General features: G+C 46.4%; 1 protein-coding gene across 7 annotated transcripts in view; it reads right to left on the bottom strand.

Annotated features, from left to right (window-relative positions):
* The window catches only part of ANKS1A (ankyrin repeat and sterile alpha motif domain containing 1A), a 155,025-nt gene that overhangs the window by 99,815 nt on the left and 30,075 nt on the right, over positions 1-25,135 (bottom strand). For 5 of the 7 annotated variants that reach the window (XR_016438972.1, XM_090026110.1, XM_090026111.1 and 2 more), the window contains exons 2-5: positions 14,681-14,761; positions 13,572-13,728; positions 11,726-11,788; positions 964-1,260 (exon numbers count right to left, since the gene is read on the bottom strand). Coding sequence is in view for 5 of the 7 variants with exons in the window: in XM_090026110.1 (XP_089882236.1) it covers positions 964-1,260; positions 11,726-11,788; positions 13,572-13,728; positions 14,681-14,761 (598 nt within the window). In the remaining 2 variants the exon portion in view is untranslated. The remainder of the gene's footprint in view (positions 1-963; positions 1,261-11,725; positions 11,789-13,571; positions 13,729-14,680; positions 14,762-25,135) is intronic. The other 2 variants (XR_016438973.1, XM_090026112.1) reach the window with 1 other exon arrangement.

The following is a 25,135-nucleotide window of genomic DNA, read 5'->3' as shown; positions in this document are numbered from 1 at the left end:
AAATAGAATGAGGACAGATTGCCAACAGTGATCCAAGAACCTGCCAGGGTTTTACAGAACAGAAAATCAAGTAATTGCACCACACAAGGACAAGGGTCCTTGCAACTAACCCCTGTGAGAGCTAGGCTCAAAATCACCCAAGATGCTGTGCTGAAGCACTGACCCTCTAGGATGGGGTGAGCAAAATGCAGCCCAGGGGCCAGAAGCGGCCTGCCAAGCCATTCTATCCGGCCTGTGGGGCCCCCCCAAAATTTAGAAAATTAATATGCATCTGCCCCTGGCTGCCTGTCATGCAGCCCTCGATGGCTTGCCAAAACCCAGTAAGCGGCCCTCTGCCCAAACTAATTGCCCGCCCCTGCTCTAGGAGATGATAGTTTTGGTCTCAGACTTCTAAGCCAAGTAAAAACTCCCTAAAGCTTAGACAGACATTGTCCTGGGGAAGGACAGAGAAGGGAGGGAGGAGAAAGAATGTATTGCTTCCACCAACAATTTGTAACGAGCAGTGTGGTGTTAAAAAGAGTTCTCTCCTCTCCACACCTGGGTGGAGTAATGCTCGAGTCCTCTACTATACATCCTCTGCCGAGAACAATGGTTACAGACTTACGACAAGCTAGATGTCTCAAGGAGATGGGTAACAGAGCAACTTTCACATTTAGGCCAACCTTCTCGCAGGTGAAACTACCACTGGATGCTTGCTGGGGTTTTATGTCCAACTAACAAGTGGGCATTTACCCAACACCACACCACACTCCTGAGTTCACCCATTCCCTTGAGAAACTTCCCGCAGCAAGCAAGGACTGAATGGACTGGCCACAGTGAGAGCTGTCCTCAACTGAGTCAGGACAAAGGTAAGAAAATAGGCCTGCCACAACAACTTCACCTGTTCTATGGATTTCAGCCTCCCGGAGTGACAATCTGCCCCCCTTCTAGCAGGTACCAGCTTTATGCAGACCGACACAATACCTGATAGTTGCTGTCCATGCCAGCATCCAGGAGGACACGGACGACAGCTTTATGGCCGTTTCTAGCTGCCAGGTGTAGGGGAGTGTGTTTCTTAGTGTTGCAGCTTAAGAGATTGGGGTGAGCATTCAGCAGCATCTTCACAACCTCCAACCTCCCATAGAGTGCGGCAAGGTCCAAAGGGGTCTCGAACTTGTTGTTCCTCATGGTGGGGTCAGTCAGTTCCTCCAGGAGGACCTTCACCACTTCCGTGTGGCCGTACTGAGCAGCGCAGTGCAGTGCTGTCTCATTGTCGTTGTTCTGAAGGATCACAAAGAGGCCACAGTTTCAGGACACAGGAGACCTGAGCAGAACAGTGCCCCAGTTCTCAAAACTATTGAAGTTTAAATGCGAAACAAGACAAACAACAAGAGCTGGGGATGCTAAAAGAATCTTATTTTAACAGACCCCAGGGCAATATTATGGTCCCATCCTTGCTATCATTTATCAGGGCCAGGTAACCTTTGGTCACCTGAGTTCTCAGTTTCCAGTAAAAGCCCCTGGGGAACCGGAGAACATTCAAATGGACCCGTGACTTTTGCTCCAGGATGTAGTCGCTTTATACGGACTGCATTTATGTATACGAAAAGCAAAAGATCATATTCATAATCGTACAAGTTCCAGCTTTTTTCCGGGTTGTCATTTACTTTGCCATCCCTTGTAGGCATGGAACATCTTATCCATCTGAAGCAGCCGACACTATGGGCACCATAACAATAACAATAAAAAATATAACCAGCAAACTGAAGTATTAATCCCGACTATAAGCATTTAATTGCCATCGTTTTATATATTATTCTATAGATTATAGATATACAATATCTATAAACATTTAATTGTCATTGTTTTAAATTTAAACTTCAATTGTTTAGATGCCTATCCACCCTTCAGATGAGGTTTTGATTATTTATAGCAGCTATGCCACTTGCACAATGCTGAAATGTGTAAGCGGATCATTGTAGAAAAGGGGTGCAAGGTGCATAAGTTACCACATGCAGAAACGGGAATGTAAGAAATGTAGTGACTGGTGAGAGTTAGATCACTGTGCTAAACCAGCCCTCTTCTGTTAAAGGCCTCACAATCCAGGTGAAAGAAAAAAAGTGCCCAAGCCACAAGTAAGTGCCTCTAAAGTGAAAGCTTGAGCCATTAACGCATGCAGCCTCTGCCAAGTTAAAAAACAGCAGTGCAGAATAACTATTTATAGGCAAGTAATCCAACACACATTTCACTTGCAGGTGCAAAATATGCAAACACTTCCACGATCTAAACCAAATCTCCTTTCAAAATTGAGCTCACCTAAGCTTTCTAGTTTTACTACTGCGTATTGGAGGAATTTCAGTTTAAGACCTCTGAAATACTTGTCCAAAGAAGTACCACAACGACCCCCAAAAAATCTTACTCACACAAGTTGTATTAACTTTAACTTTCTCTCCAGTACTTCCACATAAAAGTGAACCGCAGCAGAAAGTCAGTAATTTTTAAATACCTGCTGACCTAGCTAGAGGTAAGAGTACAGTTCTAAGACTTGGCCAAAATCATTTCTACTTTGCTTTTTTGAGAGGAGCATTTTCTGAGCTTCAATTAACAGGAAAGTTTCATTATTTTGCACCATTTTTCCAAAAAATAAAAAAATAAAAAGCTGCAAAGCTGGTTGGATTTAACAAGCGTTTAAATCCTATTAAAGTGCTAAATCATATTCTAGGGATTATAAAAACCACACATGCAAATTCCCCTTTGTTTTATGCAGTATTTGACGGCATCATTGTTCAGCCGTATGAAATGCATAGGGAGAGATTGGGGGTTGGGGGCTGAAAGGTAACTGGGGACCGAGCCTCTGCAGTAGTGACTCAAAAACAAAAAATACCCCAAGGAAGTAAGAAGTAACAGTTGCCACATGCAGAAATAAGCAACATTTAGAAGAGAATGGGGTGGAAGAAGCAGGTCCTCGCTGTCCAAAGACAGGTTTCGCCAAGTCAAACAGCACAAGCTAAGCAGCTGCTGAGGGAAGCAGCCATAGTGAAAGAAGGTGAGCACCAGTGAAGTGGGTAAGTTAATGCAGGGTGAAGAGAAGGCTGCACATACAACATACAAGGAAGGGGAGGAAAGGGGGGGGGGGGGGGCGGGGGAACAACTTAATGGCTATGGAGAATGCAATCACATCCATAGCAGTGGAAGCTTTATGGGTCGATAGGTAGCATTTTCCTCCTTTTGGAGGAAACATTCTCCAGGTCACACAGCACACTTGCATCGCAGCCAGGGCTAGAACCACAGGAGCTAGGATCCAAGCTACGCGCCCTGTCCACCGATCACAATGGGGTCACGGAGCTTCTCATTTGGGATTTGAATCCAACCCAACTCAGCAACAACAAAGCAGCCTTACAGCAACTGAAGTGAACTGGCCAGGTTGCAGACAGTTTCCGCATCAAAAACCGACCACACTGATGCTCTTCTTAAGAACCTCTGTAAGGTGGGCATGGAGCACAGCCAAAGTGAAGGAAATTATTGCCCTCGCTCCAACTGCTTGGGGTAGAAAGAGTTTCCATCTTTACAGCAGACAGCCTAGCCCGAGTTGCCAACTGTCAAGTGTCAGAAATGGCAGAGCATTCTGAAGTGTCAGCTTGTCTGAAGGTTGTAGCTGTGCTGGTCTAAGGACACAGGCAGACAAAGTTCTTTGGGTAAGTCTGGTATCTTTTATTAAAGCAACCAAAACAGCTGGAAACATTCTTCGTTGCTCTTCTGAAGCAATGTTGCAGAAATGGACAGCACTAGCTCTCTTAAAAGGGAACTCCATTGTCTCCCGAGCTGTAGGTGCTAAACAGGTTCAGAAGTCAACAGCTACCTTCCCCGTGTCTTATGGGTGGATGGGGCAGGACTCTCAAATGACTTCTGGGATCCCAGAAATTGGAGCTGGAGTACTGCGTCCAGTTCTGGGCACTGCACTTCAACAAGGACGTGGAACAACTTGAGAGGGTCCAGAGAAGAGCCACCCATATGATCAGGGACTTGCAAGACAAGCCATACAAGGAGAGGCTGAAGGACCTGGGCCTCTTTAGCCTACAGAAGAGAAGGTTGAGAGGGGACTCGATGGCGGCTTGCCGCTATATCAGAGGAGCGCATCAGGAGCTCGGTGAACAACTGTTCACTAGGGCACCCTGGGGGAAGACCGGGACCAATGGATACAAGCTCCTGAAAGGCTGCTTCAGGCTTAGTACCAGGAAAAACTCCTTCCGTCAGGGTGTCCAGACTGTGAAATAAACTCCCTCCAGAGGTGGTGCAGTCGCCCACCCTGGAGGTTTTCAAGAGGAAACTGGACAGTCACCCCAGTTGTCTTCCTGCCTAGAGTGGGGAGGCTGAACCCAATGATCTGCAAGGTCCCTTCCAGCCCCGTACAAACTATGAAATCTTTCCCGTTTCAAGAAGAGATCACATGCTTAAAAAGACTGCATGTACCATTAGTATCCAACTCAAAACTATTCCCAGCAGGGAAAGAGAGCCAGAAGCTCCTATGCACTCAGCGGGATAGATGTTTCGCTTCAGCAGCAGAGAGATCTGGTACACCAAAGCTTTCCATCCCTTCTGCCAGGAGAAACCAGTGGCACCACCTGTGCGATTTGGACTTCTACACTGTGCCCCTTCAGATTTGCTCTAAGATCACTTTCCTTAGTTTAAATCAAGGAAATTCAAGGAGGGCAATAAGTACCAATGTACTCACCAGAAACCTAAGAATGGCAGCAATCAAGCAGACAAGAACTGGGAAGATTAAACATCTGAAGGGCAAATGCAAGCACTGGACTACTCAAAGAAGAGAAGGTTCAGCTCCCTTTTCCCCATGTCACCGCCCACATACACCACCCCAGGAGAAGGCTGCGGGACAAGACTAGCAGCAAATATCCAAACACCCAGGCAGTTTTGACCTCGGACATAGGAGCGGGGGTCGGGAATCCTTCCTAGCAAATCAGAGGGAACAAGACTGTTTAAACCAAATGACATTAGGACAAAAAGAAATCCCAGCAGAATCCAGGAACTGCAATCCTTGAGAAGTACCAGCAGCTTCTTCCTTCACAGCAGGGAATGGCATGGCCTGTGCTACACAACACTTTGCCCATGAAACTCTGAGCAGGAAGCAGAGGCGGAAGAGGCCTTAACTGAGCTTTTAAAGTCCTGGGATTATCTACCATAATCCTTACCCTAATACCACACCCCACACAGCATATGTTTAGGATGGCACTGACCATTCACACGAACATGCACCTTCTAGTGTCTTAGCGTCTCCTTGCATCTTCATCTAACACAGTACATAGGACTCTCAGCCGCACACTTCTCAGACTGTGATTGGAATCAAAGGCACCGCCCCCCCGATGGAAAAGAAAAATCTTGTTGATCAAGACCCAAACTTCCCCACCAGGGAATACCAGAAAAGCAAGAAAATGTCCAACAAGAGGGTAAGAAACAAGCCACAAGCTTCCTTATCAGATACACCTCCACCATCCTGCAGATGGACATGCACTCCCTTTGCTGCACCCACAATTCCCATTAATATTAATGGCAGCTCCAGCTCAGTAGGTCTCAGTTCATTCCTGCAGGTGCCCAGCTCTACAATAAGTTTCAGGAAAGAAAATAGAACCAAAAGAAAGAGAAAAAAAAGGATCCTCAGAAAAGAAAAAGAAAAATGACTTGCTCTCAGGAGCTCTGCAGATGGGTTCCCTGCCCAGTTTTTTGGGGGTTTTTTTGCAGATCCCAGATGCTAAGCTTCCACTTCTGTTAGCAACCTGCACAAATTTATAGTATATTTTTAACCCCGTCTGCATTATTCAATTGCTTCCAGAGACCAATTTAAAAAAAAAAAGGGCAAGGGTGGTTTGGTGTAGCACAGTTCATTCTTCCTTTAGCTAGTTTTTCTATTCTGGTTTTGGTTAACTGGTCACTCTCACAGGAGACAGCCAAAGCAAAAAATAGCAAGACAGAGTTATCTTTACAAACAAGAGTTTGTAACCCACAAAGTTAACCCTACATCCCTCCTCAGCTTGCTTAGGCCATCTGTTCTATGCAAAGCTATCACAAGCCCCAAAACAGTGTCAGCAGGTATGTGCCAGTGACCAAGGAGTGTGCCAGCAAACAGGGATGGCCAACAGGGTAAGTAAGCAGTTTGCAGGCAATGTGCTGCCATCAGGAGGAGGAAGGGGAAGAGAAGCCAGGCACCAGGCCCTGCCCAGGGAAGAAAGGTGACGCAGAGTTTCCCGTGCCTTTGGTTTGCCACGTGTCTGCTTGGTGGGCTGTGTGCGTTTGTGATGTGTGTTCTGAGAAGCTGGGAGTATTGGTGGCTGAGTGATTGCTGACTGATTGCTGCTTGGGCCCCACAGAAGCCCTAAGCCGGGGGGAGAAGCCAGTCCAGGCCCAGCAAACAGGGTAAAATAAAGAGAGACTCCCCAAGCAACCAAGGAGCCAGCAAACGGTAAGCAGTTTGCAGGTAGTTTGCAAGTCACTTTGCCCCACACCCTTTTGACAGGAGAGCCTCTCAGCTTGGTGAAAAGCAGGAAAAACAGAACCGTTTGGGGCCAAGGAGCAGTAAACAGGCCAGCTCCCAGGCAAGTCTGCTAGGGAAGGTGTGCTTGGAAGAAGAGCAGCAAGAGAGAGAAGGCAGATTAAGAGACCCAGGGAAATGGCTGGAGCACATCGCAATGCCAGAGCCACTGCCACTGCTTCTGCTTGCACCTGCGAGGTTTCTATCCAGGCAGGCCTGCTCACCATCCCAGCTTCCACCTAGGTCTGGGTTTGGCACTGTGGGGACAGCAGCTTGCAGGTTCCTCCCAGTGACGGCCAGGTCAGGGGGTGCCTATGGTGTGAGCTGTGCCTCCTGGCGGCATCTCTCGGGGAAAAGGCAAGAGAGCTACAGGAGGAGGTGGCGAGGCTCTGAAGCATCCTCTGCCACAAGGAGTTCATCAATTCGATGCTGGAGGAGATAGCTAGCATCTACCTCTGGGACTGAGAAGGAAGAACCGCCAGAGGCGGCTCGAGAGAAGAGAGAGGACATGGACTCCCAGGAGGGCAGAAGCTGGAAGCTTGAGACACCTGGCAGCAGGCAGAAATCTTCACCTCCACCTGCAACAGTTTGTCTGGACAGCAAATATGCAACCCTAGCAGCAGAGAGGGAGAAGCAAGTTCCATTAGTGGAAGCGGATAGGCCAGGCCTCACCAAGAAGGGGTGGGTGGGCGCGGTGGCTGGATGTGTTCAAATCATCAGGCCTGGATGAAGTTCATCCAAGGGTGCTGAAGGAACTGGCCAGTGTCATGGTGGAGCCGCTGGCACGGCTGTTCGAGCGCTCACGGGGCTCTGGTCAGGTCCAAGAGGACTGGAAAAGGGCCAATGTGGCCTCTATTTTCAAGCTATTTTCAAACTAGAGGCCAGACGAACTAGGAAACTATAGGCCAGTTAGTCTTACCTCTATGCTTGGGACAGCACTGGAAAAAATCATTGAGGATCACATTCAGGGGAGCCCAGCAGGGGAAATAAGACTGAAAGGAAATCAGCACGGGTTCATTTCAGGGAGATCCTGCCTGACTAACCTTGTTTCTTTTTATGACCGGGTCACAAAATGCTTAGACATGGGAGTCAAGGTAGATGTCATCTACCTAGACTTTAAGAAGTCCTCCGATACAGCATCGCATTCTGTTCTCGTAACGAAGCCGGCAGGCTCCGATACAGATGATTACACGGTCAGGTGGTGGCAAACTGACTTAGGGGTCGCACCCAGAGAGTGGTGGTGGCCGGGCGGATACCGACCCGGAAAGATGTGGGCAGTGGAGTCCCGCAAGGCTCGGTCCTTGGACCGGTGCTATTCAGCATCTTCATTAGTGACTTGGACAAGGGCGTGGAGACTACCCTGTTCCAGTTCGCAGATGATACCAAATTAACGGGGCAGAGTTAACACAGCAGAGGGTAGGGAACGGATCCAGGCAGATCTGGACAGGTTGGAAAAATGGGCAGAATGAAATAGGATGTAGTGCAACAAAGATGAGTGCAAAGTGCTGCACCTGGGCAAAAAGACCCACCAACACACTTGCAGGCTGGGGGACAACCTTCTCAGCAGTACAGCAGTGGAAAGGGATCTTGGAGTCATAGTGGACCCCAAGATGAACACGAGTCGTCAACGCGACCAAGCGATCAACAAAGCTAACTGCACTTTATCGTGCATTAGCAGATGCATGATGAACAGGTCCAGGGAGGTGATGCTTCCACTCTGTGCGGCATTGGTCAGGCCGCATTTGAAGTACTGCATCCAGTTCTGGCTGCTGCACTTCAAGAGTGGATGCGGAGAATCTTGAAAGGGGTCAGAGGCCTGCAGGAAAGGCCCTACAAGGAGAGACTGAGGGACCTGGATCTCTTCAGCCTTCGCTGATCTTGTGGCAGCCTATAAATTCATCGGGGAGGGCAGCAGGGAATAGGAGAAGCTGTATTTACCAGGAACCAGTGGCCACAAATAGACAGAGAGCAGATTTAGGCTGGACATTAGAAAGAACTTCTTCACGGTACGGGTTGCCAGAATCTGGAGTGGGCTTCTAAGGCAGGTGGTGCTTGCCCCTCCCCTGGGGGTCTTCAGGAAGAGACTGGACGAGCATCTGGTGGGGGCTGTCTGACCCCAGCACTCTTACCTGCCCAGGGCAGGGGGCCAGACTTGATGACCTACTGAGCTCCCTTCCAACCCTAACATCTATGCATCTATGAAACTACCTGAATGGAGGTTTGAAAGAAGATGAAGCTGGACTGTTCTTAGTGATGGCAGATGACAGAACAAGGAGTAATGGTCTCAAGTTACAGTAGGGCAAGTTTAGATTAGATACTAGGAAGAATTTCCTCACTAGGAAAGTAGTAAAACTCTGGAACAGGCTCCCTGAGGCGGTGGAACCTCCATCCTTGGAGTTGTTTAAGAACTGTCTAGACAAAGTCATGGCTGGGATGATGTAGTTGGGACTGGTCCTGCTTGGAGCAAGGGGTTGGACTAGATGTGACCTCCTGAGGTCCCTCCCAACCCTCACTTTCTACGATTCCATATTCGGGTTATGGTCAAAGACCATCCATCTACCCCCTATCATCAAGGCTACCAAGGAAAGGGGTCAAGCATCAGCTTTTGTTTGCTGGGCCAGATTCTGGGTTTGGTTAGTTGTTTTCTGGCCCTGGAGAGCTGTTGGCATTATTAGTTATGCCTGCACAGAACAGGATTTCCGTCAACTCCCAGCGTGTCGGTGTCCCTGGAGCTATGAAGTGTATAAAGAATAAGGCTGTTCCATGGAGGACTCCAAAAAACGTTTGACATCTGGTTTCATTCTAACTTGGAACAAAAATCTGGAAGATCTCCGTGGAAACGGAGTCTGAAAAGAAAAGATGGTTTTGGAACATAGACACAGGTCACTTTGACAGCAAAATAAAATTCCACCTGACAGATTAAGGGAGCCAGTAGCCCAGCAGCTTGGGACGCAGGTTATACAGGGACCCTCCCTCCCATCAGCCTTTCAGGAAGCAGGAGAGGTTTCAAAACCGGCCCGGTAGGCAGGGGTCTGCCCGAGGCTTGCACCCGAGTTCCACCCAAAGGTCACAAAATGGAACCGCATCTTTTCAAAGCTTTTTATTTTATTTTGTTCAGGCAAATACACATCCACCGTGGGAGAAGCACTCTGTCAGAATTCACAAAAAGCTCTACCATCTCCAGCCTGCGTGTAGGCAGCCTTGGCTTAAATTCTAAAGGGTACACACTTTCAAAGCACTCAGGCCCCATTTTCAAAACTAACCCAGAGGCCTAACTGGATCAGCTTTTGAAAAGACCATCGTAAGTAACAGACCACTCTAATCGGCAAGTTATGTTCAAAACACGACTAGCCTAAGACAAGTTTAAAAGATGTCCTTTACAATACAAGGCAATTCCAAAAGAAAGCAAACAATCAAAGTCTGCTCAGCCTCCGGTCCCCTGAACGTTTTAACTCTGATGCAGAACACAGAACAACCTCATGTTACCACACAGTTTCCGCACTGCAATTTCTCTCCGTCTCCTGAATAGTTCTATAAGACAGTTCTTGCTCCTTTTCGGTCTTGCTATTTGTGAAAGCTTGGCGGGGGGGACGACCAAAAAAAAAACAACTTACTAAAATTTGCTTACACATCGACAAAATATTTTACAAAGCAATCTCTGACAGAGGTCACTTTTAAATGCTTAAAAAGGGAACAGGAGTTGACATCTTTGCACGCTTCTGTACAAAATGTAACCTTGAATGGTTGCAACAGTTTTGCTAAACTTGTACAGCTGCAGGAGCAAACAGATGTAACAGGTACAGCAGATGGGAACTCTCAGCTGCATGCGTTTGTTATTGTGCAGGGGGCGGTCCCAATTTGATCACTTGGTGTTCAGCTGCACTGTGCTATAATACTCCATTCACAATTACTGATGAACGCTATTCTTGAAAGCTCTAGCAGGTTTAGCTTCCCAATTCCTACGGCACATCTGCAAAGGAGATCATTTCTTGCTATAAAATTCCTTTCTAGACTTGACTTGTAATCGCCGTTTAAACGTTTTCATTCAAAACAAGTATGCACTACAGTAGTGTTTCCTGAAACCGGAGAGTGATAATACAAAGAATTTACTTCTCATCAACCAGCAAGCCCTGGAATTTGGGGCCTGTGTTTTTATAAGTACTGCAGATCAAGCACAGTGGAAGTTTTAACTGAACTCTGAAGAGCTAAAAATCTACCATGGCTGGCTGGCTCCAAAAGAGTTGGCCAGAAGTAACCCTGGCGTGGTAGTTGAAAGCAGAAGCATCCCACGATAAATCAACAGACTATTATACCATTGCTTGCCTGGAGCCTGGCTATAAATAAAACTCAGTTAAACATGGCGAGCGTCTGAGAAAACACCACTGTCTGTTCAGTGGTAAACAGAACAAGTGACCTTAGGAATCCCTCCCCGCCCCATCTGCTTCATCAACTGCTCAGCTTCAGTGCATCATACACTCTTTACTTCTGTGCCCCTGGGTGGATCAAAAACTGCTAAAAGCAGAGATAGGCAAAAAAGCACACCAAAAAAAGCAAGGAGAGAAGATTAGAAGTGAAGACTCAGACACGAGACACGAGACACAAGGACTAAAACACCAAGATGAGTGTGATGCAGCAAGCAAGACATGAAGGACCCTAGGGGTACAAATGTTACAGGCCTTGCCCCGCCCCAGCCTTCTCCCTACCACCACCAGAAGCAGGAGCCACCCATTTAGTAAAGCAGCATGGCGTTATTCATTTTGTAGGGAAAAATGATATGGAATTCACTCTCAACAGCCCACAGAGAAAAATGCAGCCATCTTTAAGCCAAGAAAAATTCCCATTCTGTGCTTGTTAACAATTTAGAATGCGAGACAATACCTGGAGCATTTGTATTAAGACATTACCTTTTAGAAGTTGTCCAGCCAAATTAGGCAAATTGACCATAACCCTGAATCCTATAAGTCTAAGTACAAAAGGAGCTCCAGAAAAGTCAGGAATAGTCTATCACTGAAATAATCTATCGCTGGTTTAAAAAAAAATAGAAGGAAACCAACGGTAAGTAAATGGTTGCATTTTACTATTCCCCAAGTGGCTGGAAACTGAGCGGGCATCATCATCATCAGCCAACTGGATGACAATGCACCTGGAGGTAGGAGTGCAGCCTGGAGTAATGATGCAGTGAAATCCTGAGAGCAAAGTACACACCTTGGCATTGATATATGGGTCAAAGGGGCCGTACTTTTTGAGTTCTTTGATCTCAAGAGCATTCTACAAAAAGGAGAGGAAAAAGAAAAATAAAATATGATAATGAAATGGGCGAGATACAGTAACAAAGCAATGGGCGACTCTGGAGGGGTGGAAATGACAGAACACGGCATCTTGTTCTAGTCCAAAGCAGTTAACCACACTGGCCGTTCCAGCTGTCACATCTCATCATTTGAACCACTGTGCACATCATTTACACCTCTTTAAAACATATCCATCATGCAACCTCTTGGACCGAGTTCACCCATTTAAAAGGTTCAGCTGAAAGAGCCAATCAATCAGCCATTACCTGGCAAGATCACCCTATGTCTTTTTAATTTTCTGAAAAGGTTTCTCCCGTACCTGTCCTACTCCTGACCTTTGACAGCAACATCATTTTTCTTTACACTCACAGGGCCCTCAGTTGACTCCCACCGTAGATGGACTGTAAACGGTCTAGCATGCTTTCCCAGATTTAAAGAGAACAGATTGACTGCCTGACGCTGGGCCAGAGGGCTAGGTTAAGCACAGCCCAAAACCAAAAAGGTGACTGACAAGCAAAACAAGCACGTTAAGATGCGCGTGCTTTGTTTTTCATTGAGGGAAGGTAATAACTAGTGCTTCCATGGTGCTCTTCATCTTTAAGGTGTTTTATGAACAAATAATTTAGCCTTTATCACAGCCTTGCAAGGCAAGGAACTCCACTGTACATATGAGGAATCGAGAGCTTGATTGCTCCCCCCCACCCTGAGGTTGCAGGGGTGAGCTTGTGTCAGAGACGGGATTTAAACGCTAGACCTCCCAAGTCCCAGGCCTCTCCTCCAACCACCGGAGGCCAGTTCTAGGGCAGGGAGAGGGTTACTGATCCTAGGGAGGGTCCTGAAGAGAGCACTCGGCCTTTCAGGCTGCAAGAGGCTAAGCAACATGAGCAGAACAGCATTATTCCAAAGGTTCCCCTTCCAAATGCTTAGACAAAAGGGCAAATGGTTTGGATCTCAAGCAGGATTCTTTAAATGAGAAAACTGTTTGTGCCCAGCTGCCCCACACACAGATGAGCTGACATGAGTTGCTCTTGCTCTGCTATCTGTGTCGAGAGGAGCACTGGAGCTGTGGAAGAACATTGCAGCCCGGCCTCGGGAAGCTGAGCAGGGAGGCTGGTGCTCCTAGATGGACAACAGAATCACTGCGCAGAACAGCAGGTTCAAGCAGACCAAGTCAGTCTGCATCACACAAAAGGCAGGCCCTCCTTCAGTCAAAAATGGTTGTCATCTAGGACTACGTTATATTCCTTTACTTGGAGTAAATGGTAAACCCCCGCACTAAATCAGTTAACTGGCGAGCACAAGTGGTAGAAATCAGCCAGTGGAGCAGCTAGGAGAGCGTGGCCAAACGAAGGCTAAAACAAAGCTGCTTTGATTAGTTCCCCAACAGAAGGGAGCCAATGTATCCTTTGACAGTTTTAGCAATCTTTCCTTAATTACACAGCAACTAGAAAGGAAATGATTAGTGTCAGCTTTCGAGTCCCAGTAAAGAAGCAGGCTGCAGTCTATGCACTCAGCAGTTCATACTGCTTGCTTGCAGCCAACTACCCTAGATCCTGATTTAATCAGTCAGTCAGAGCTTTATAAACTCTAGAGACGGATCATTCTTTGCACCATCAGAAACTGGGTATTTTTAACACTCCCCAGAAGCAGCTATTGCTGGATGCCTTATGTTGTGTGGTTAAAAAGGTTTCCCCCCTCCCAAAAGTAGGAGAATTATTCCACTGGCACATTAGAGACAATTAAGAGGAAGAAAATATCCAGACCTGCTCATTCACTTTAGTGTGGGAGGGTCCTTGGTGGATGAGGAGTTTCACTATTTCTGCATCTCCCTTCCAGGCTGCCAAGTGAAGAGGGTAACAGCCTTTACAGTCCGCTACATTGGTCAGTGCATCATTTCTCAGCAGAACTTCCACCACATCCCTGGAAAAGAAGGATGCCTTCTGAGTCAGTTATTCCACCCCCCATGGAAACCCGAAGACAAGCATTTATGAGTCTGTACCCAAAGCTGAGTGTTACTGCTCAGTAACCTAAATCTGAATAGAATTATTTTCATGGTGTGTCTTGAAAACCTTGCAAATGCAAATTATTCCCACAGAGTGCTGCCCGAAAGACAGTGAAACGAGTTACAGGAAAATAAACTAAGAACTTTCTACATTTTTTTGCACTGGTGAAATATCTTCAAGTAGACTAGCTGCCCAGGAATCAAATACGAGAGGGACAAGAACCAATTAGATGTCAAGTCACTTATTTTATACCTGCACTGGGAGCGGACACAGGTGCACTGACACCAGCATAAAAGCCAGTGGTAGGCAAGTCTTTAGTGTCAGAGAACAAGGCAAGCCAAATTAAAAGAAAAAAAAGTTTGCAGTAGAAAAAGAACTACTGAAAAGTTAATAAATGATCTTTGCCAATAGTGAGCAGACAAGAGTCTCCACACATACTGACAGTTGTAACAAAACGGCACGTTACCGTATTGTAGACAGCACAAATGCAACTAGTGACTACATACACGTAGTAGTGGGATTCCAGTGGACTTTGGTGCTGAAGCAGGAGTATTCTGAATAATATATCCAACAAGAAGTCTCACTCACTGATTAGGATTGTTAAACAAGACTGATGAGACGGCCCCACTATCCTTGCCAAATTTTAAACTTACAGAATTACTTTCGACAGAACATGCCCCCTGCAGTTTCCCTGCAGTAGCGTTCTTTACTTGTCCTGGAGATGGTGTAGTGCTGGCACCACTGCACCATTCTCTCTCAGAGGAGGCAGCATGGCACTCAAGTTATGAACGAAGGCAGTCTACATAAATATGAAGTTTGCAAAGCATGTGGGTACCCATTGGGGTAAGAGGCACTACAAGAGAACTTACTTGTGACCATTCAAAGCAGCATGGTGCAGTGGAGTATACCCTGTACTGTCAACGCAGTTCACATTCGGCCCCCTCCAGATGCTGCAAGATAAAAACAAACAAACAAACAAACAAAAGCACGAAGAACACTTAGTTGTATATCAAAAACTTAGAGAGCGCCAGGTGGTAAGGAAAAGTTTCTGCCAAGTTCTTATGCCGAGTTGGTTGCTACAAGACAAGCCATCACTATGAAGCGGCCAGTTGCAGTTAACTGCAATAACTTAGAGAACAGATATTACATAACGCTGCGTTAAACGAGGGTGACAAGTGCCACAAAGCAAAAGACGGTCATTAGGCAGCCTCACTACTCAGCATTCTTCCCAGACACCTGAACTCTCAAGCCAGAACCTCATTCCCTCACCGCCACATACCCCACAAGACCTCAAAATGGACCATCTTCTTCAATGACATGCTTTCAAGAAGCTTGAGTGCAGTACTCATCTATTTAAAAGTCACCCAGCATCCCAGACCACCACACAAGCAACCCACAACTAATTCATTCCCCTTCTCTGGAGGGCTTTGATAGGCTGGGGTTCCCTGTTCCCACAACAGTAAGTCACGACGGATGCGTAAATAGGATTTGAAGCCTTTCATCTTTGAACTGATCTAAATTCACCACATTGGTGGCAGCCAAAACCCATTCTTGACAGCTGTATATAGTTTGTGAAAAAACACGTAGGTGGTCTCAGAGCCGTTCCAAGTTGTACCATCACAACTGGCGTCCTTTGCTCCATGCTATCCATGGAGAATGAATCCTCCCTTAAGCCCCTTGGAGGTGACCCATTTAAAAGCAGCCCAAAAGGGGAAAAGCAGCATGCGTAAGAAGCTGCCACCGACTACAGCAGGGGCAAAGTTAAAGGAATTCAGTCTCTGCATGTGCCAAGTCTTTTAGCAGCACGACACCCTACCTTTAGGAGAGAAGATGGATGCATTCAAATCCATACACTCCTGCCTTTCTTAAGCAAGCCTGCATCTAGGACAGCCCCTATTCCTGCATGTTGGCCTGTTCGGTGACTGAGGCGCATGAAAAAGTGCAACATGCTTTGCGACAGAAACCTAGGAAGTATCATGATTTCCTATGCAATACTGTTTTGTGCTTTTTATTTATTTGTTAATGGGGGTGGTATTTAGCTATACCCTCCAATCCCCAATTTCAAAGTTTTAAAATAACGGAGTTAATTGTTGCTTTTGATGAAGGAGGTTCTTCCTGACAATTTAATTTCCTCCGCAGCATGTAATCACTACTCCTCATTGTACGACAGAGGCAGCCCGAGCGGTTATTAGGTTTTCTGAAATAACAGTCATTACTTGAGGGCTGCTAGCCAGCAAAGACGCCACACCACATGTACCATATAAATGCAGCAGAAAGAAACTGGGGTAATGCAGGAAAGGTACAAAACCAATGGGAATCCAATGCAGGCCAAGCAGGAACTCTGTGTAAGCCAAACAATGCACTTCCCTCTTTTCCCTTTCAACCACATGTTTAAATACTTAGGTTGGCTTCCCTTAACCACAAAATGTTTGTAATTAAATCAGTTCCTTCACAGAGATCCATCCTGATCCAGCAGTCAAACCATTATTAAAGGGCTTCCGGTGTAAAGTACAAGCACTGCCACGGCAGACATAAGGAACAAGCCCTTGCTAAGATGTGCGGGGGTAGAAAGGGCCACGAAATACAACTCTGAAAAAGACTGTGTTGTGTTAAACATTATGTGCCGCAAACTGCGCAATCCCCCGAATTTACTGCAGATGAAAGATCCGACCTAACCAGACCAGGACAGAGACGCTTTTGATTAATCTCTCATCGATAGCTGGGGGCAAGAATATTTGCTGCCCTTCTGGTAGCCTATAAAGGTACCAGTGCGTTTGGATGGTACAGAAGGGAATCTTTAAGCAGGGATCAGCAACTTTTTGCTGCCCTAGGTTGCTCCTTGAGAACTAGTCTGTGCCACGGGCCCTGTATCTTCACCTCACAACCCAGGTGTGCTTGCCTGCACCACCAATCCCCATTACAGGGCCGCACACAGGCATGGCAGCCGCCCGGGGCCCGGCAAAATGGGGGCCCAAGAATTGTAATTTTTTTATTGTCGTTATCATTCTCTCTGGAGGAGGGGGCCACCCCCACCCTCCCCAACACTTAAAAGTTTGCCCGGGGCCGCCAGGCGTCTGGGTACAGTGCTGCCCCATCCCCGATGGGAAGAGGCAAATTCTGTAGCAAAGGATAGGGCAGGCATAAGAGGGCAGCAGGGAGGGCTATGGAAGGGGGCTGGCAGCACAGCACAGATGCGTGCCACTGTGCACCTTCACAGTCCAGATCCAAACCTTTCCATGGGGTGGATCCAGCCTGCCGACCCCCGTCTTAAAACATAAGCAATACTAGAATGGTACAAATCATCCCACACACCGCTAAGGGGACTGCCACAGAAGTCTGAAAGTCAAGGTACTTTAGATGCAGATACTGCAATGAGGTAGTGAGGTCTTGTGGACTGAACCCGCGGACTAGGAGTCCAAAGCCAATAGGCATTTAACTGCATCTCTGCTATTCCGTCACATTGATTTAATGACTTAATTTTGCTAAGTACCAGCAATGCAGTTGGCACCATCCAAGACTACCAAGCGTTCTGTCTGAGAGCTCCTGTCATCTACCAGACCAAAAAGAATCATGGCAAGATCTGCAGGAAACGTTCTGGCCACTCTGGGCTTCAACGCTGAGACAGTGTTTTGGCTGGCCTTCAAGCACTTGCTTCTCCATCCCTTCTCATTTGTGTCCTGCAGGAAACAGAATTGATCGCTGAAGCCATGCAGCACTGCAAACAGTGCTAGCAACGCGTGAAAGACAGGGTTAAGGCTATACATCTTCAGGTCAGCCCAGAGACAAAATAAACCACAAGATGAAGCCCAGGAAGTGCCCTACCCACTTCACAATGGTTGCAACTGGGAGCGTGAGAGTGACTTGGGGACTTCTATAAGATCCGTGGTTTCCATTTGGCAGTGGGCTCACTGAGTGTGGTTGCCCAGCCAATTTATTGCTGGATTTAGTGACCATAAATGGTTAAAATGATGGCTGAGTAACTTGCTTGTAGTCTGGGGAGGTTATCAATATAGTGCCTGCACATCCCTTTTCATAAACTCTACTAGTCTGACAGAAGTCAGAGGGAACGTAACCAATTTGTACAAGGAGGGGAGAGCAGAGAGGTTATATATTCATGCAGTCACCTCCTCCCCAAGCATAAAGGTAACAACCAACAACGCTTGGCACTTTATGACTTTTTCACTTGATGATATCAAAGTGGAATACTCTTGACGTTATACCCATTTCACAGACAAAGAAATGAAAACTGAAGTACCCAATGTCCCACAACTAGTTGGTACCCCAGCCAATCCCAAATCCCTAGCTCATCCAGGAGCCCCACTGACCAAATGATAGTTTTGCAGGCCCAATATGACCTGTGGGCCAAATCTTTTGATACCCCGGCTTTAAAGGATGCAGGACCCACCTTTCTCACGGGGGCATCGGGAAATGGAAAAAACAACAGAATGAGCTGGAGGAGTTTTTCCGCATAGGAAAACTGGCTTGTTGCAGAGGTAGATCTATTGTAAAATTACTTTTAAAGCATTAAAAGGTGCTTGTAGTTTAGCAGTTGCCATCTTATTTGTACGAACAGAAAGACTCAGCCAGCCAACCTTTATTCAAAGAAAGGACAGCTCATCCCAAGGTCTGGAATGAAGGGGAAACAGAAATAAATGGTTCTGTCATTCCATCTAGGTGCTGGCATTGTGACAGAAATAAATCAGAATAAATCAGACTTTTCCTTTGTCTTCCTCCTTTCCACCTTCTTACTGTAAAAAAAAATGCCACAGCACTCCCTGGAATCAACAGAAACAAAATTTTTTGCATAATAAAAAGTGGGATCAATGTGTAACACTACGATAAGGTCCTGAGCTGCTTCTAATTCTTGGTTTAGACACAGCAAAGAGGCCTATTTACTATGGCCAGCAGAAACCAGGCACTAAGGACACTGAGATGGGAACGAGTCTCTTGGGGGTGGCTCTTTGTCTTCCACAAAAGCGGTTTGCAGTGCGAGCAACAGCCACAGGAAAAGCTATCTGAATGACGTCTCATGTCTTACTTGTATAAACAGCAACCGAATTCTTGGAAAGAACAAAGCCCAAGCTTTATTTTAAAATGTTAGACTGACAGTTTCTCGCAAAAGCAGCTTATGAGCCAGCTACCAAGGAGTTAAAGTTAGGCATCATGATGAAGTGGAGGGAGATTGTTAAGTAGTCTACATAGAAAATGGGAATGTAGAGGGAAGGAGGCAGCTATCAGAGGAGGTTCAAACTAAGTTTCAACTAACTGCTGTTAGACATCTTAACAGTTTGGTCCCACTGTAAACCAGGGGAGGGTGGTTTGCTTGTTTTCAGTTGCAGAAGATCAACATCACTTGTTACAAAACTGAATCTACAGATCAGGTCCATAGACGCCTAGAACGCACAGGTGCATCTCCAGTCACAAAAAAGAGCTCAACAAGATTTTTTTCCCCCTACTCCCCTGCATTAGATTAGCAAAGGCTGGGAGGGGGTTCTGCCATTCTCTGTGGCCTGGTCCTCCTTCCAGGATCCTATGGCCATACAGTAATCCAGCTACTGCCCCATCATTGCAGTAGTAGTGGCAGCGCCCTTGTCTCCCCTGCTTTTACCCTACCGTGTGTTCAACGCTCCTGGAATTTTTGCTTTGTGCCTGACAGCAATGGTGCAAGACAGTCTGATGTAGCAATTCATAGATTGGAGGATCTTTAGGTAAATGAATGCCTGAAAAGACAGGAGACTGCACTTGCTGGCCCAAGAGACCCCCTCCCAGATCCCAATTTGGGCTCCAACCTTACGCATCTCCTATTCAATTAGTTTGTAACAGGTGTGTCAAACATACCATCATTTGTTGGACCCAGCCTCGAGCCCCATCATCCGCCCCCCGCTTTCTGGCTGGAGCAGCTGCTAGACCAGGTATGCCAGGGAAGGGGAGTGGGGTCCATGGGCCCAGTCCAGCCCGAGGACGAGTCCTGCAGAAATTTTACAGCCCTTGTGTATAAGGTGCACCGTCACCCTGCCTTCTCTGCCCGACTGCAGACAGAAACAGAGCTACCTACCTCTCTGCCCTCAGTCTGGAAAGGCTGGCCAAACATCTCCAACCTTCAAGGAGGAGAGAGGGTAAGATGGTTTTCTATCCATTACAAAATTCATCCCTATCCATCATTACTAGATCTTCCCCCCCCCTACCCATGGCAGGCTTTCATCCTGCGCTCTGAAAGATAGCTCTGAGGAGTGATTTAATGTTCTTTAGTGCCATCTGGCAGTCTTCTAAGTAGCAGGATGTTGCTGTGGGTCTATTTATCAGTTCAGGCAGAAAGATACCCCCAGATCTCTCTCCCCTGATGCAAGCCAGTCAGCGTTTTGTGGGCTAGACAAAGAATTGCACCTAGACCATTTTGCAATGCCAAAAAACAAGTGCTAAAATAAATCTCCCCCGAAACCTGAGCTTTCACATTAAGACAACCAGATAGGGAGAGAATGCTGATGACAATCGAAATGAAAAAGGGTTTGACACGGCAGCATAGTAAGGAAGCCAGAATCAGAGAGGAAAGCCTTGATTCTCCAGCAATTTGAAAGCCACTGTGCACCGGGACTAAATTCACCAACAACTCCTACCTTCTCCCCTGCATAGGGCAGGTTACCGTTGCTGCTCAGCACTGAAAAATCATCCAATATTGTGTGGGAGATGCTCCCATCAGCATTTTGAAATATGTAAGTACAGATTTAAGCTGTGTTAGCCCTAAGATCACTGTGAAACACCGTTCACCCAACCCCACCTTTAGAACAAGTGTTATCAGGCAGAGAGGCGCCAGACATTACTAGAGCTAGCAGGCATCCGATGCGAACATGTGTGAATCTCAGGATTTCAGCTTGTGGTTAAAGCTCTGAACTACATCTGATACTAGTGTGCGACTCTTCCAGAGGGCAGCCCATTTCAAGAGACACTTTACAATCCTGAGAGAAGTGAAAAGTGCAACACTAACTGATTGGGCTGGCTTTACGAGTTGCACACCACTGACTCTCAGACTCCTCTCTGAGGGCTCACCTTTAGACTGACTGTTGCCCTCATTCATCAAGCCTTGATTAGGCTAAGGCACAGATGGTGTGCTCATATCTCCACACACAGTATAACACGCAAGAGAGGGACGGATTGAGAACATACCACATGGCCGCCTCACAGCATCATGAACGAGCTTGAATCAATTCATCTTCAAGACCCTTCCTCACAGATGCATGATCCCAATTTTCTGGGTGCAGAAAAACCAATTCAAAACAGCGCCATTAAATGAATGGCCCAAGGCTACATAGGAAACCTCAGAGCTGGGGACACGATACAGGAAATTCTATTTCGAACTTCTGTACCAAGTCTTGCCCTGTTGGTAGGGCAATGGGTAGCTGGGGAGACTGGAAAGGCAGAGACCTTTCTTCTATTCCTGGCTTTGCTGAGACATTTCTGCTCCCGGCTTTCCAGGGAAAATGCCTGACCTCAGTGTTTCCCCATGTAAAGTGGGAATGCCACTTCATTAAAGTACTTTGAAACCTCCCCTATGGACAGCTGAAGTCTTACTTATTTACAAGACAGGAGAAATGAAGCAAAAAGGCAGTATTTACGCATGCCAGCTATATGCCACTAAGAGGAGCGGAACACTAAAACAGAGCTTTCCAGTCATATTCAGGGGGTAGAGGATCACAGAAGCTTTGAAGTGGGTCCAACTGACTCTGCCGTTTGCTCGGTTGTTTCTTCCCCTCCCACCCTCCACCCAGCCTCACCTCAAAGGGTTTTGGGGTTTATACCATCATCTTCATGCTGAAGGTACAGATTTCTCAGTCATCATCATATGGATCACTCACCTGCCCTTCATTCACATTTTGACCAATTTTCTGATACCTATGGTAGTGCATTAAGGATAAAAGCTTATGGAAACAAAGAAAGCCTTGAAAGTTGCAAGGCTGGCCTTCGCTTAAAACAGGTATTTCTAGTCAACTCCTCTTGCTCCATGATTCAACAAGCATCTTAGCCTTTACCAACAGGTTCCCGTTTGCAAAAATAGCTGACTAAGGCACTACTTGAGGTTACAATAAAATGCAATCATTCCTTTCAAGACCACATTTCTCCCCTTGCCTTTCCATTTACTTCTCTGCCTATGGGAACTTTAAAAACAGAATCACCCAGGAGTGCTGTACTGGGACAAAGGCCAAACAACTTAAACTAAAACAGCTCCATTTTCCAAATAACGGAGAAGTCGCTAACACAACCTGCAGCCTCATTACTTGAATTACAATAGCATCTGGAGACTCCAACAAAGATTGGAAATCCATTATGCTATGCACTGAAGATATAGCATATGGCAGTTCCTGCCCTGAAGAGTTGGCATTCTGCACATGAAAAAGAAAAGCTCAAGTAGCATTACTGCTATTTTACAGATGAAGAATCGAGGCGCAGAAAGATTAAGCGACTCACTCAACTTTACACAGGAAATCTAGCATTCAGAAGTGAACCCAGATGTCAAGATGTAGTTCAGAGCTTTAACCACAAGCAGAAATCCTGAGATCCACACACATTAGCACTGGATGCCTACTAGCTCTAGAATCCACTGGTCTGAAAGCGTAGCCTGGGGAGCCAATATAAGCAGAGCATATCGGGTAATACAGCTACAAGACGCTAGATCTCGGCCAGCCTGACAACTCTTTCTTCATTTGCCGCGGTATGAACACTATGCAGCTCTCAAATATTTAGCACGCTACCATACGTCTTCAAAGATGCAACAATTTGTATCAACATTAGAACCATTTTACAAACAGGGGTAACGAAGGTGCCATTTTTAAGTACCTAGAAGAGAGCGCGATTAGGAACGGCTAACGTGGAACAGCTTGCTGAGAACAAATCAAGCCTGACCAGCCGAATTTCCCTGTATGACAAGGTGATGGGCTGTGTGGATGGAGGGCTGGGAAGAGCAGCGGATGCGACTTATCTTGATGTTAGCAAGGTTTTTGACATGATCTTCCACGACATTAGTAAGTGAAGGAAATACAGTCTAGGTGGAAGTACTCCAAGATGGATGCATACCTAGTACTCAAAGAAGAGTCATCAATGATTCCGTGTCTAAACGGGAGAAGACATCAAAGTGGTTCCTTCAGGGTCTCTCCCGGATCTAATAGTTCGATATCTTCATTAACGATTTGGAGGACAGAACCGAGTTCACGCTTAGCAAATGTGCAGATGACAACAAGCTGGGTGGAGTTGCAGACACTTTGGAGGATGGGACTGGGATTCAAAACGACCTTCAAACTGGAAAAATGGTGCCCCTCCCCCCCCCCGCCCCCCCCCCCAAAAATCAAATCAATCAAATGAAAGCCATCAAGAACAGGTGCAGGACTTTGCAGTCACATGCACAAACACAGATTGGAGAAAGTGTGGTTAGGCTGCAATACTGCAGAGGAAAACAAGAGGGTTAAAGTGAACAACAGGTTGAATATGAGCCGACAGACTGCTCCTGTTGCAAACAAAGTCGGCACCATAATGGGCTATAATAAAAGGATCACTACTGAAGGGAGGTAATCCTTCTGCTCCACACAGCACTGGTGAGGCCTCACCTGGAATACTATGCTCAGTTTTGGGTGTCAAAAGTTCAAGAAAGACACAGACAGATTGAAGTCCAGCAGATAACAAATTATTAGAGGTCTAGCAGACATGAATTATGAGAAACAGTTGGAGGAACTGGGATTTAGTCTGAAGAAGTTAAGACTGAGATGGGGAAGATTTGATAGATCTTCAAATATCTGAAGGGTGGCTGTAAAGAAGATGGGGATCGACTACTCCTAGTGCCCACAGGGGACAGGACCAGGAATAACAGTCAAATTGCATCAAGGAAAACTTGAGTTGGCTGTTAGGAACAACTCATTCACTCTGAGGGTAGTTAAGCACTGGAACATGTCACCTAGAGAGAAGCTGAAATCTCCGTCCTTGGGAGTTTTTAAGAGCAGGTTAGACCAACATTTGTCTACGTCGGATGATTTAGACAGGGGTGGCTTTGCTTTGAGCAGGGGGTTGGACTGGACCTCCTGACAGCAGATCCAGCCCTACTGCTGATTCTCTATGGAAACTGAGGCAGCCTGAACTTTTGTGACCGTGAAAAAAAGTAAACGAATGAGGAAGCTTAAAGCAGAAACTTTAAACAACACCCAACCCTCCCGCAAGTTCTCTCAACCACTGATGAGCCCTGTTTCCCGGATGCATTCATTACTGGAGCAGACAGATCAACAGGAGGGGTTCAGTTACACTCCCTCCCACTCTTCTAGGGAAGCAAGGACCCAGCTGGTGCCTCCCATTCTCTTACCATGTGGTCCTAGGAACAGGCTTCCAAGGGGAGCCAGCCAGAAGGAGCGGCTGCAGAAGCAGCCAAAGGAGGGTGGCAGAAGATCCGCCAAAACTGTGAACAGTTTTAACTGGACTTTCTCTGCCCTGCCCTATCAACAGTCTGCTCCAAATCTCTTCCTTCCCTCGGGGCTCTTCAGCTGCCCCCTCACTCCCCTCTACCCTGCATTGATGCCTCAGGCCTCTCCTTGCATGCTCTTTCCTCTTCCCTTCATTTTTTGGCCTTTCAATTAATCTCCCAACTATGCCTACTCCAAAAAACTGTGGTGCTGCCATGCCATTCACTGTTTTCACCTGGTTTCATCCTGATCACACACCTTCCCCCAACCTGTGTCTGTCTTGTACATCTGTGCCCATCCTCGTTCTTGGTTGGTCCTCAAGCGCTACCAAAACAGACATACTTAATACAACTACTACCACCTGTGCCATTAGGAACAATAAGGAACTATTTTCCAGCAACAGAAGACACTTCACACTAAATACACACTATCAAAGAGCTTGGAGCAGGCATTTTTACAACTGAAATGCCTTAGCAGTTATGAAAACAAATTTGCGCGCTCTATAGAGACGTGCATGGCCATTTAATACCAAGCCTAATAATGACAGAAATGTATTTCAGAGAATGAAGGCATTTTAAACGCGTGCAAAAGTCTTGCTTAACATTCCAATCTTGTACAGGAAGCATTTGGCGTGCATAATATTCTCCCACCAGCACTACTGCCTCAATTTTTCTACCAGAAGAGAAACATTCAATAACTCACATTTATTCAGAACTTCAAACATCACGATGTTGCCAAGCATTTTACAACAAAGGCAGGCAATTAACTGTCAACAATCAGAGAGACTGAATATGGGAGCGTTTTGTCAAAAAGCCAAGGGTGGAGGTTTTTTGTTTGGTTGCTTTTAAGTTTTGCTATCGTTTAGAGCAGGGATATCAAACTTCCCAGGCG

Source organism: Crocodylus siamensis, chromosome 13 (genome assembly GCF_052110815.1).
Source record: "Crocodylus siamensis isolate JL-2025a chromosome 13, ASM5211081v1, whole genome shotgun sequence".
NCBI lineage: Eukaryota > Metazoa > Chordata > Crocodylia > Crocodylidae > Crocodylus > Crocodylus siamensis.
The sequence above is the reverse complement of the archived record's forward strand: the minus strand, read 5'-3'. Positions and strand labels throughout refer to the sequence as shown.